Genomic DNA, 13,179 nt, shown 5'->3' with positions numbered 1-13,179 from the left:
ACTGTTATCCATGTTTCCAAACAGTACCAAAATGCACTTCAGTTTTAATAATATAGACTAGATTTTGATCCGCGCTAAGAAAGCGCGAGTTTTTTTTTATTTATTGATCCAAAGTTGATTTAAAAACTACCATTATTGTTGTTCAAATCTTAACAATTGAATTTTTGATATTTTTATCCTTTTTTTCAAAATGTGGTATTTGTTCGAAATAGATTTAAAGATGATATGTGTTATTTAATAGAATATATATATATATATATATATATATATATTAATGCTATGAATTGTTGATTTTAAACTAAAATGAGTTCTCTTTTCATATATTTGTATTATAGTTCTAACCATCAATATACAATACTTTTTATCTTTATTCGATTTAGAAGCTAATACTATTTTTGAAAGCGCGAGTGCTTTTTTATGTTGAACTATTTTGATAAAATTTGCATGAATTTACATCTTTTTATTAGAAAATAAATAATTTAAAGTGTTTTATTATAATGTTAGATTTTCAAGTACTATTTTCATATACGACCCAAATCATTGGTTGAACCGGCATAGGTGGAACCATGTATATAATCCGGTTCGGATTTAATAAAAAATTTGTTAATTAAAATTCGTTTAAAAATCCTAGTAAAACCCAAAAAAACCCCGCTACTAACCCGTGATCTGATACTATTGTCTTATTAAATTAGTCAACTACATTTAATATTACATAAACTTGTGATTCATTAGAGTTTGATGACATTTTTATTATGTCATCCACAAAAATAAGATATGATAATAGGAATATTTTTTATTGATATGACAATATTAGTTTATTTTGTTATTAGTAACCTATTATGAGTTTGTATTTTTATTTTATATTTAAATTTAATTTTGTGATAAATTTAAAAATATTCTTACACTCGTAATTGCTTTTTTTAATATTATGTACAAAATGATATAATAAATGATTTATGCGAAGGTATTATATAATAATAATAATATTTACATAATGGTTTATTTATAGTTAAGAATTTGAAATAAATGATAGAAAAATATTATAGGTTAGATGATAAAATCAGTGTTATAGAAATATATTTTATTTTTGTAAAGTAAGATTGGGCCTTAAGCTTGTTACATTAGGTTAGCGGAGGCATTTTGGTTGGATTTTTTGGTTAAAACGCCTAATACAATTGTTCAATAATATTAGACCTTAATTAAATAGATTAGTGATAATAGAATGTAAATTTATTACGGTTAGTGAATATAGCATTTTTAAAAGAAGAAGAATATCCAACTTTTGCCTAAATGCCCATGGAAATATAGTATAACTGATTTTGTTTCTGTTTTGATTTGAATGTTAAATGAGGAAAAAATAATTTAAAAAAAATCTAAATAAGAAAATGGTATTTCTTTGTAAATAATTTTAAAAATTAAAAGGGTAGAATCCTAATATGGATTCTGCTTTAATAGTATCTAAACGCGGAATTATTTTTTGTTAACAATTTTATTAACATGTTTGTTTGTTAACTAATATGTTTAGGCATTGGCGTTTGGTTTTGTTTTGTTTCCAGACTATATTTTTTGGTTTTCGGTTTGGTTATAGGAACCATTAAGTTAATTATGAATTTTGATTTGGTTTGGATTTAGTTATTTTGATTTTTGGTTTGGTTCAAATAACAATTTTAAAGACTCGATAAAATTTCGGGTTTAATTCAAGCACATAAGTTTGAATAGCCATATGGAATTTTTACATTTAAGAAGAAGAATATACAGAAAATAACTAAAATGAAACAATTTCTGATTTTATTGATATTGTTAGCAAAATATGTAAATAGATTATTTTATACCATTTGTTATAAAATCTTGCATGTTAATTTCTAATATAATTTTTTTTGTTAGACAAACCCATAGAAAATTTCCTTCTAATATTAAATTATTGAATTTTTGTACGAATATTCTCTATGGTTGGTTAGATGAGTAAACAGAATTTTTCAGATTTAGTATTAATAATACAATTGTGTTTTTTTATTTAGTACAACATGTTCAAATTTAAAATATGTCATGGTAAATTTCAAATAAAACCCTAAATTAATAGATTAGATGCTATCAGCTCATGTGATCAGTATTGATTTATATATCGATAAGATGTTAAATTCTAAATCTCATATTGTAAAATTGAAATGGACTTGACCCAAAAGGAACCAACTAACAAAGTCAATACTATTTGACAACAATGCACATATGATACATTCATACACAAATAACACATGAAGAAATGATAGGCTTTGTAGCTTTTGAAACGAAAAGATATGTCAGAGACTCGGAATGAATGCATAAAAAAAATCATATTGTTATACAGTTAAATTATTGTAGTTTGGTCTTAAACATGAGAAACACGGACAAAAGAACAAACGGGAAGATGTTATTAACTATTAAGCGAAGGGTCTTATTGGTAATGACTATATCTTTAAAAATTTTGTTGTAGAAAAAAATCTGTAAATTTTTTGCTGTGACTTTAGATTTTATTGTTGTAGAATTTTATGAAAAGCACTAAAAAATTGCTTTGGATATTTGGCTATGCAGAGCACTTGTACAGCTGTAGGTTATTTCAAGAACTGTAGTTTCAAAAAAAAATTTAAAGCTTGATTGTTTTGAATTTGATGCTTTAGAAATAAATACGGCTGTGGACAGCACCTACAACAACTACCAATCACCCCCTAAATAACCATAACGAAACCACTGTATCAAAAATATAAGACCATGATTAACAGGATATCTAGGGGGGTTTTAGTTTTATTTTGTAATTAAAAAAAAAGAAAAATGATAATTATGTTAAGCAACGGGTCTTATTTAGGAGAAGGAAGAGCCGGGTCTTGCGGGACACGTGTTACAGTTAGAGAGAGTTTGGTTTTTTTTTTCTTGCGATGGAGACGCTTCCAATTTCCGCAGAGAGCTTCAAAGTAGGGTTCATCGGAGCTGGAAAGATGGCGGAGAGTATAGCCAGAGGCGTCGTTGCCTCCGGGATGCTTCCTCAGAATCGTAACTCCACTGCAGTTCACTCGAATCTGAATCACCGTCAAGTCTTCGAGTCCTTTGGCGTCAATGTCTTCTCCAGTAGCGAAGAAGTAAGTGGTTCTTCTTCTCTTTACCTCTCCTTAGAGTAATCTTAGATAGAGAGGGAGCTAGAGATTTCTCATTGGAGTGAACCATGAACTTGACGGATGTTGAAAAAAATTGGCAGGTTGTCAAAGAAAGCGATGTTGTGATCTTCTCTGTGAAACCTCAAGTTGGTATGCTTTCTACCTCTCAGTTTTTTTTTCTATATTGAATCACAATCGAATAGAAAATAAAAACAATTTGAGATCTATAATCCATTGACCATTGATCTGCAGAATTTACTTAAAGATATACCTTTTTACTGAAAGATCTCTTTTTTATCTTATGCTAGGAATAGTCTGGTCAAGATCGGTTCGTAAGGGTGATGCCTAATACACCAGCTGCAGTTGGCGAGGCAGCTTCAGGTAATTTCTCTGAGTCCCTGTTTGTGATTTATTACTATCAAATGCTTACTGATGATGAACATTATGTCTTGCGTAAAATAGTAATGAGCCTTGGAACAGCGGCAACGGAAGAAGACGGAGCACTTGTTGCTAAGTTGTTTGGCTCTGTGGGGAAGATGTTCAAAGTTGATGAGAAAATGTTTGATGCTGTCACTTGTCTCAGGTACGTCACGGTTTCTGAATGTCTTAAGTTGTTCAAGTCACGAATCAAGCATTCATGTACCCAACTGAATATTTTCAATCTTGTTACAGTGGAAGTGGACCAGCGTCCATATTCTTAGCCATTGAAGCTTTAGCTGATGGAGGAGTAGCTGCTGGTTTCCCCCGAGAACTCGCACTCGGTTTAGCTTCACAGACGGTCAGTCAACTGACCCATTGGTCCCCTACAGCTTCTTTAACCTTTTCTTCTGTTTGTCTTAATGTTTTGAAAACTAGAAAGAGAAGACTGAGTTGTGTGTGTCTGTGGCAGGTTTTTGGACGTGCAACAATGGTGAGCAAAACGGGGAAGCATCCGGGTGTGTTGAAAGATGATGTTACTTCACCAGGTGGGACTACAATAGCCGGAGTTCATGAACTGGAGAAAGGTTCTTGGAGCTGCAACAATGGTGAGCAAAACAGATAATTTATTTTTTAAGAACTCTCGGTTAAGATACCTTCATTGAACCACTCAAAATGAGAATCTCTTAACAAAAGTTCTTAGGTTACAATTATTACTAAAAAAATCATTAAGAACCCCATTAGGGGTTTAGGAGTTTTAGGGTTAATTATGCTCTAACCGCAGATAGTTTAACTGCTAGGTTCTTTAGTTCAATAGATAACCAAAGTTTGGTATAATAAAAGGTCGGTTTACATTACGTTATTTGGTCAATAGTACGGTCGGTTTAGGAAGGATAAAGAGTTTTTCTTTGGTAATGGATGGCATCTAATCTATTAACTTAGGGTCTTATTTTTTTAATTTACTTTTTAAGATTGTCATTAAATTTTGGACATATTCAGCACTAATATTTTATATATACACGCTAACCCTTTTAACATAGTTACTATTGACCGTATAACTTAATTTTAGGCAGATTTTGGATTTCTTTCCTTATATTCTTAATGGATTGTGTATGTGTTTGCTTATGCTTATTTGAGCTTATTGCCATAGAAATTTTTTTTTGTCTCTCCCAACTTTAGAGTATCCTGAGGATTTATATCGATCCATTACAATTTTTATCATTGCGTTCTTTTCAAATATACCATAGGATCCATACAAATTGAACATCTTATAAATACAATAAAATTCTCCAATACTAGTACTCCATATTCGCAAAAAAAAAAAATGATTGCATAAAGAAGCTACATGGGCGTGTGGAAACTTTTAATAGAGCCTAATCTGAATAGACAGAGGACAATCAAATAGTAATGATTAATCGAATCCTCCGCTGCAAAAAATCTTTCACACTGTATATCTCATTTTATCCCCCAACTCCTTAAATTCACTCTTATCGATAAGCATTCTGACATAATCTGCTAAAAAAATGTTTTAACTTTGGTGGATATTTTATTTTCCATGAGTGTGGCCCTACGGATACTGGTGGCTGTCTCATTTTATCCAGGTATTGGCCCTGTTCGAAACTACGCTAGACGCTAGTCGGGCGGACGATATGAACCTAGAAAGTTAACAATTAATCAGAGAGTAATCAGAGATTAATCGGGATCTAGTTTTTTTTTTTTTTTTTAATTTTTATAAATATATTATGCATCATTAGTCAGTTTTCATGGCAATAGACAATTAGTCGAAGTAGCATGGTGGTTACATAATCTTTGCTCAGCGTAAGAATCCGGGTTCGACCCCGGATCCATGCTGTTTTCTACTTTTTAATTTTTTCTGCCTTTAATGAAGGGCACTATCGTCATTTCGTCTTCATCTTCCCCAACTGTCTTTAGGGTTTTCAATTTTACAGTTTTTCCATAGCGGTAAAACGTTTATAATCACACATATCATCAGATTTTGGTACGTTTTCATGTTTTTATACTTAAAACCTATAGATCTGTCATAAAAATATAAGATTTAAAGCATTCAAAACTCAAAAAAAAAACAATTTGTTGTTGCCGATTAATTGGCCGACTACAGCCAACTCGCCACGGCCAAGCACCGCCGAGCGCCTCCTCGCCGACTAATCGCCCGTAGTACCCGCGTTTTCGAACAGGGGATATAGGTACTCAGTACTCTGCTTGGTAGCCCGACTTTGCCATATATTTACCCAACTGAGTAAAAGTGCCACAATAATATACATTATAAAATATCAATCAATTATTAGATATCGATTGTATCGTAATCAGATATTTTTTTAAATGGCCTCTTATATATTGTTTTGTTGAGAATAATTAATCAATGAGCAATCTTAATAGTTAGACCCTAGGTTGCACGGGTACTCCAAGTTGGTGTCGTCTCACGTACCGGGTTCGTCGAGGGGACAGGGACGTCTCGGGTACGTCAAGGAAACGTCCCCAATATGTGTGAGGCGAACCCGGGACGTCAAGACTCATCGGGTACGGGTTTGGTCAGAGAAGGAGACGAAAACGTTTCTGCAGAAAATAGACTTATCCATCTGAATTTTTGTGTTATAAAAAGTGTAAAAAATTAAACCATATATGTTAGACCAGAATGTAGATCTCCAGTCTTAAGGTTTCCGTCTTTTGGCTTCCGGATTAGGGGCGGACTTGGCGTCTATGGGTCACGGGTCCCCAACTGTTTTTTTTTTGTTTTTCTTGTATAATTTATGTAAATTTTATTAAGATATTCTTATTTAGTGAATAAGTAAGAAAATTGCCTCCGATTAAACACAATTTTGGTTGTTTTTAGTAGTGTGTCCCCAATTAAAATTATTTTCTAGATCCACAACTGCTCTGATCAAAGTTTCTTCTGATTCCAGTTAAAAATGAAAACTTTTTGATAAAAGGAATTCTATCATATTCGAGATATAGTCGAATTCACCTTAAATCTTGTCAATAACCTCTTATATCATATACCATTGAAAATATGGTTTTTTTCAAATATGACATAAAATTTCAAATCAAACAAAAAAATAACCCATGTCTTTTTGAAATTTTTTTCTCTTTTCATCCTAGAAGTTCGATTTATTCACGAAAATGCCATCACTTTTTTTTTCCGAAAATGAGACTTTTACCTTATCATCCTCATCTTCACCAAGTATTTACAATATTGTCATTGTCATCAATACAACAACCACCATGAACAACCAATTTGAAGCTTTTAATGCACCAAAAATTTGATTTTTATTGTTCATATCTCATTACTTATGCACACAAATCACATCTCTTTCACTTTCTCTTTAAATTCATCCAAAAATCAAGATTTTGATTCGAAGCTTTATAAAGTTCATAGAAACATTGAAGCTCATGATTCTTGGTCATTAACGACTTGGGGTCTGATTGGTAAGGACTTTTGCTTTAGGATTTGACTTTAGAAATAAGGCTGTAGAGAATTTGGCTTTAAAAGCCGTTGCCGTTATTTTGAAAAGTTTAAAAGCTTGATTGGCATCAAAAGCTTTAGAAGCTGTGACTGTTATATTACTTATTTCTTTCTATCGACTTTTTATTTAGTAGTCAAAATTTAGCAACAAATATATTTTAATTTTTATTATAACCAACAATTTTATTTTTATTATTTTAAATAATATTATAATTTATTAAACAAAACATAAAAAAATTAAAATTTAACGGATCCTAGCCTATATGCTATTTGTAATCTCATCTCGAACACCTTCCTTGTTCCTTCGTATTTAGAAGTTTTTCCTCATTTATCATTTGGGTGTCATTCACATGATCTTATACTTGCACATATCCATCAATACCGTTCACTATAAGAAAACATGAACTTTCTGACTACGAAATCAGTAGCTAATCAGTCACAAACTTACCTTTTGCAACTCATTTGCGACTGATACATGTCGTAAATCAATCGCAATTATTGTAGTCACATTTCAGTCGGAAAATTAGACTTCGCTTATGACTACTTTGCTACTGCCGCGCGTAGTCGGTTTTTAGTAGTAAAATTAACGGTAGTTAAGTAGTCGTAAAAACAAAAATTTATTGTAATAATTATTTATTAAATAAATATAAATTATATTAAATTAAAAATGTAGATACATATTTATTATAAAAATACAAAACTAAATACATGTGTATATATTATTCAAAACCACCACCACCGCGTGTGACTTTGACGACGGCTGCGAACCACCACCGGCTTACCAACACCACCACCGGCGTAACTTTGACCTCTGCTATCTCCAACACCACCTCTGCCGCATCTTCTTCTTCCTCTGTTATCTCCAACACCATCGCTGCCGCTTTCCTATCCACCTCCTTCGCCTCCTTCACCGTAGACACCGTCATGTCTCCACCTCTCATGCCGTTTCTTCAACCTAAGCCAAATTCTAAGCCACACAGAAGAGAGAATGATCAGAAAATAATTAATTTGTAGATCTAAAAATGTAGAAGAACTGTACAAGAGGATTTACTGAATTAGTGGAGGAGAGGAAACAAACGGAGAAGGAGGAGCATAAGAGTTTTCAATGTTATGAAATATTTGGAGAAGAATCAAAAGATGAAGAAGCTTAAGAGAAGAAGACAAAAAAATTTTGTATATCTAAAAATGAACAAAATACAAAAAAATTAGCCATCCACGTTTTTGTAAAATAATTAAAAAAAAAAAGCTTTAAAACCTTGAAAAGTGACTGTTGAGAAAAATGAAGAAAAAAAAGTTTTTTTTTAAAAAGTGGTTTTTAAGGCTTTACCGAATTTTAAAACCACAAAAAGTTGATTGGTAATGTTTTGGCGTTCATGGCTTTATACAACCACAAAGCCTCAACAACCTAGATACCAATCGGACTCTTGGTAGCTTTTGTAATGAAGTTTTAAGTGCTTCGAGAAGCTAAGCAAGTCATCTCACATGTGCAAGGTATGAAATCGTTTTTTTTTCAGATCTGTTCGCAAAGACTTTCAGAAGACTTCGGGAAAACTTTCAGAAGACTTCGGGAAAACTTTCAGAAGACTTCGAAAAAACTTTCAGAAGACTTTGCTAGATGTGTTCTCCTTTAACATGTTAGTTTTGCATGTCATCTCACATGTGCAATTCATCTTCTAGCTTTCCTTTTACTTGTTAGTTTTGCAATTGACCAAAATTTGTAAGAAATTTGATTTTTTATAGAAGATTTCTCGAGAAGTCTTCTCGGGCTATAGAAGTTTTCTGAAAGTTTTTCCGCAGACTTCTTTCGGCCCGAAGTCTTCTTACTGTCGCAATAATTCTGTGTGGGTAACTTTTTAAATTAACTATATTTTGAAAGAGAAAAAAATCGAAAGTATGTATTAATAAAGGTATGAAATCGTCTTTTTTTCAGATCTGTTCGCAAAGACTTTTAGAAGACTTCGGAAAGAGTTTCAGAAGAATTCGATAAATGTGTTCTCCATCAAGAAGACTTCCTTAGAAGTCTTCTAACTTTCTTTTGTTAAGAAAAAAATGATTTCATACTTTGCACATGTGAGATGACTTGCTTAGTTTCTCTAAGCCCCCATAACTTCATTACAAAAGCTTCCAAGTCGTTAATGACCAAGAATCATGAGCTTCAATGTTTCTATGAAACTTACAAAGCTTGGAATCAAAATCTTGGGGTTTTGGATGAATTTAAAGAGAATGTGAAAGAGATGTGATTTGTGTGCATAAGTAATGAGATATGAAGAGTAAAAATCGAAATTTTGGTGCATTAAGAGGTCAAATTGGTTGTTCATGGTGGTTGGGGTATTGATGGAAATGACAATATTGTAAATACTTGGTGAAGATGAAGATGATAAGGTAAAATACTCATTTTCGAAAAGAAAAATAATAATAATAATAATAATGGCATTTCGTGAAGAAATCAAACTTCTAGGGTGAATAGAAAAAAATAAAATTTCAAAAAACATGTATTATTTTTGTGTTTGACTTGAAATTTTAAGTCATATTTTAAAAAGCCCTAAATATAAAGTACTATAATTAGTGATCGTATAATTAGTGATCGTAACTAGATAGAGTTAATGTCCGGTTCTGGGTATGTGGCAAATGTGCTAAGTCTACATATAATTTTAGCAAATTATAATTAGATCTAAGGTCAGTTTTTAAATTAAAAAGCTAAAATCTTTTTGCAAATTATTATTATACTTACAAAATTAGAACATATTACAAAGTCCATTTAGTTTCATGAGCCATGGACGAAAAATCTGGTATCATATTTCTAAGAGTTTAAACTTAGTAAAACATTCATAATTTGGACTTTTTCTTGGTCTCTCCCTTTCTGCCGCCAAAAATATGATACCAAAAATATGCAAACTCTTTTCTCTTCTATCCAATGCAATTAATTGAAATTCTTCAGAGTCTCCTATATAAATATGTCAATATTAACACATTATTTAACAAAAGCACCCTTAACTGAAAAAGAATAACAATCTAAAACAATGAAAGTTTCATATTCTTTATCCAAACGTTTTCTTTTCTCTATTTTGGCTATGCCATTCTTCATGATACATAGTGTTTCATCATTGAACCTTACCAATGAGTATCTCAATCATAAATGCCTCCTTGATCAAGGGAAATATAACTCTGGAAGTGAGTACGAGGACAACCTCAACCGTCTCTTTCGTAAAGTTAGTAGTGATGCTTATGCTGTGATCGGTTTCACACACACAAGTATTGGAACATCGACTCCCGATTTTCTTACCATCACTCTCCAGTGTCGTGGTGACTCTATTGGGTCTAAATGCCATACATGCGCTGACAGCGCAATCTCGGAGGTAAATCAACTATCATATATTTAAATGCAAAGATTACGTTATGCGGTGTTGTAAAACCTTATCTTTAAGCTAAAAGAGAAATAATTACATGAAAAAAAAAACCAGATTATAGTTAATTAGAAAGATATCAGCTGAGAAAATTTGACATTTTTATAGTTAGGGGTTGAACAATTATCAAAGATCTTAGATCAGATCTGAGATCCGCTCCGGATCCACTCCAATTATCCAGATATCCAGAAGGTCAGACCCGTGTGATAGAACCTCGGAGATCACTAAAAACAGGGATATATGGATTCTGTAAATATATTTTAGTTTTTAATAATTGATCAAAGATAACATTTAACTTATACATAAAATTCATTTTTGAATTATTTTGTAATATTACTTTTACTTTCTGAAATATGGTTTTTGAATATTTTATTTCATTTTATATAATATTAAAAAATTTTAATTTGATATTATTTTAAATATTAATCACTATTTGTAAGGATTCATATCAAATTATGAATATCTACTGCTATTTTAATATTAAGATTGATATCCAATATCTTGATATCAAAAACTCATGAATCCAGATATGAATAATCAAATAATCATAACATGGATCTAATAGATCTGTATACCTTGAAGTATCTGGATATCTAGACCCAACTCAGTCCTAGTTTTTTTTTCCAGTGAATTGTATTATTAAAGTCTTCTAGACAAAGAGTTCTAAATAATGAAAACTAAACAAAAGTAGAAAATTGATACAAAAGTAGAAAATTGATACACCAGTGGGGACTCAGTCCTAGTTAAAATAGACATCACAATTTCTCATAAATGTTGTGTAGAAACCGAATTAAATATACAATGTTTTTATTAAATGCAACTATGTTAATAATGGTTGAAACTATTTATCCATGTGTGGGATTCTTTAAAGCCTTATTTTTAACATTTCACCTATTCAGAAAAATAATCATTTACTATACAAAATATATATGTTTGTATATTTCAGTTTCGTAAGAGATGTCCGAAGAACAAAGGAGGAATAATATGGTACGACCAATGTTTTCTCTATGTTACTACAATCAAAGAAGAAATTCCAATCAAAACTAATTACGAGAATATTTTTTCTATGTACAACTCAAATAACGTGAGAGGAGATGTACATTTTTTTGCCAAGAGGGTGATGGATTTTTTATCTGAGCTCACACTTAAAGTCGAGAAAACAATCAAGGGCGTTCACGTCATATTATACGCGGCAGGGGAAAAGAAGCTTGGGAAAAATAAATTGTATGCAATGGTGCAGTGCATACAACTAACATTAGATTGTAAGAGTTGTTTGGAATGGAGTATCAAAGAGCTTTTCAAAAACAGTGACATTAAACAAGGAGCAAGAGTTTTGGGTACGAATTGCGGTGTAAGATATGAACTATACCCTTTTCTTAGGAGCTAAGCAGTTTCACTGGTGTGAGTACATCCTTTTCATAACTTCTAATTATGAGTATTTTTTACTATTTTCTTTAGCTGAAATGTTATATTCATAAATCAATAAAAATAGTTTTTACAAAAACATATCCTAAGAAATTGTTTACGAGATCAAAATTGATTTTGTCAACAATGATTTCAATTGGCTTGGAATTGTTAAGGCTATTACTTTGTAGACCTGTGTGAATACGTTCATCAGTATAACTAAGAAGAAGACTAAGTTTGGGTATAAAATGGGATGTACCTATCTTTTCTGTGCAAGGCATGTCTCAAAGATCCATTAACCATAAACTCAGTCACAGTCGCCATACTTTCACCAGGTCCGTTTGGTACAACCCCATAAAAAGGCCACCACATTTGGATGGTGAAGATTCGCCAAGATCCTAGCTTCCCTCCAGAAATCTTTCGTCTGTACAAATACATCAGTGTGAAGCTAATGGAGGAGACACATGATACAAACTTGACTTAGAGTTAAACCTGTCGATCTTGCTCGGATGATGTACCAGAGAAACAACTATTCTTTATCCTCTTGATAGCTACATCAGTCCCTCTCCACTTCCCATTATAAACAGTTCCAAACGTCCCAGATCCTAGCTCACGTAAGTCCTTAAGATCTGTATTCTTTATAATCTGAACTTACAAAGACCAAAGTCAACGACAAACAACATTTACAACAGAACCAACTGTCTGAAAACTTTTTTTCACCTGTAAGTTATGGATTCCAGCTTCTCCAATTGTATATTTTTTCCTTTACCATATTTTTCCTGCATAATAAATAGATATCATCACAGCCACACAAAGAAACTCTACTAGAAAAAGAAAGAAAAAAACAAAGTTACCTCCATTCTAGACATAGAACAAACACTTGTGCTCTCTCCTTCTCTTGTATAGGAGTTGTTATCATTTGACTTTATATTAATTACATGAGGAACAATAGTGGCATCGTTTGTGACATCCTCAACTATGACCCTTGGACCGAGCAGAATCTTCTTGCAAAGAACATCAAATGATCTCTGTGTACGTGGGAATACATCAAGATTGCCTTCTCTAACCAAACAATCAGCAAGATTCTCGTTGGTATTGGTGGATAAAGAGAACACGGGGCTTCCTGAGTCTTGCGAACCCGATGGAAGCAATCCTGACGACTCTATGGTAATAAGGCCTGAAGGAGCTACTAGTTTCACTTATAACTCCATGTTGTTTTGAAGCTAGATCAAAGGAGCTAGGATCCTCATGGTTCATCTATTCTTGAACTTCTGTGGTGAGTTGAGTCTCGTTTATTCCTAGTTCTGGATTATTGAACGAGAAGTCACTCTCTTCCCATTTCTCTGAA

The 13,179-nt window shown here is 32.2% G+C and overlaps 1 protein-coding gene and 1 pseudogene across 2 annotated transcripts; both read left to right on the top strand.

Moving 5' to 3' along the window:
- Positions 1 to 2,909: 2,909 nt before the first annotated feature.
- LOC106338072 lies at positions 2,910 to 4,167 on the top strand (annotated as a pseudogene).
- Positions 4,168 to 10,018: 5,851 nt separating this feature from the next.
- On the top strand, positions 10,019 to 11,850 carry LOC106340933 (putative cysteine-rich repeat secretory protein 37). Of its 2 annotated transcripts, XM_013779759.1 has the most exons (3): positions 10,019 to 10,379; positions 11,374 to 11,414; positions 11,522 to 11,565. In XM_013779759.1, coding segments are annotated over exons 1-3 (378 nt in total). In that variant the 5' UTR covers positions 10,019 to 10,043; the 3' UTR covers positions 11,523 to 11,565. The 2 variants fall into 2 exon arrangements, with proteins under 2 accessions (XP_013635213.1, XP_013635212.1); XM_013779758.1 differs by having other exon boundaries at positions 11,374 to 11,850.
- Positions 11,851 to 13,179: the final 1,329 nt, after the last annotated feature.

The sequence above is a fragment of the Brassica oleracea genome, chromosome C4, assembly GCF_000695525.1.
Source record: "Brassica oleracea var. oleracea cultivar TO1000 chromosome C4, BOL, whole genome shotgun sequence".
NCBI classification, from domain to species: Eukaryota; Viridiplantae; Streptophyta; class Magnoliopsida; order Brassicales; family Brassicaceae; genus Brassica; species Brassica oleracea.
Note: the sequence above shows the minus strand (reverse complement) of the source record. Positions and strands in the feature narration are given on the sequence as shown.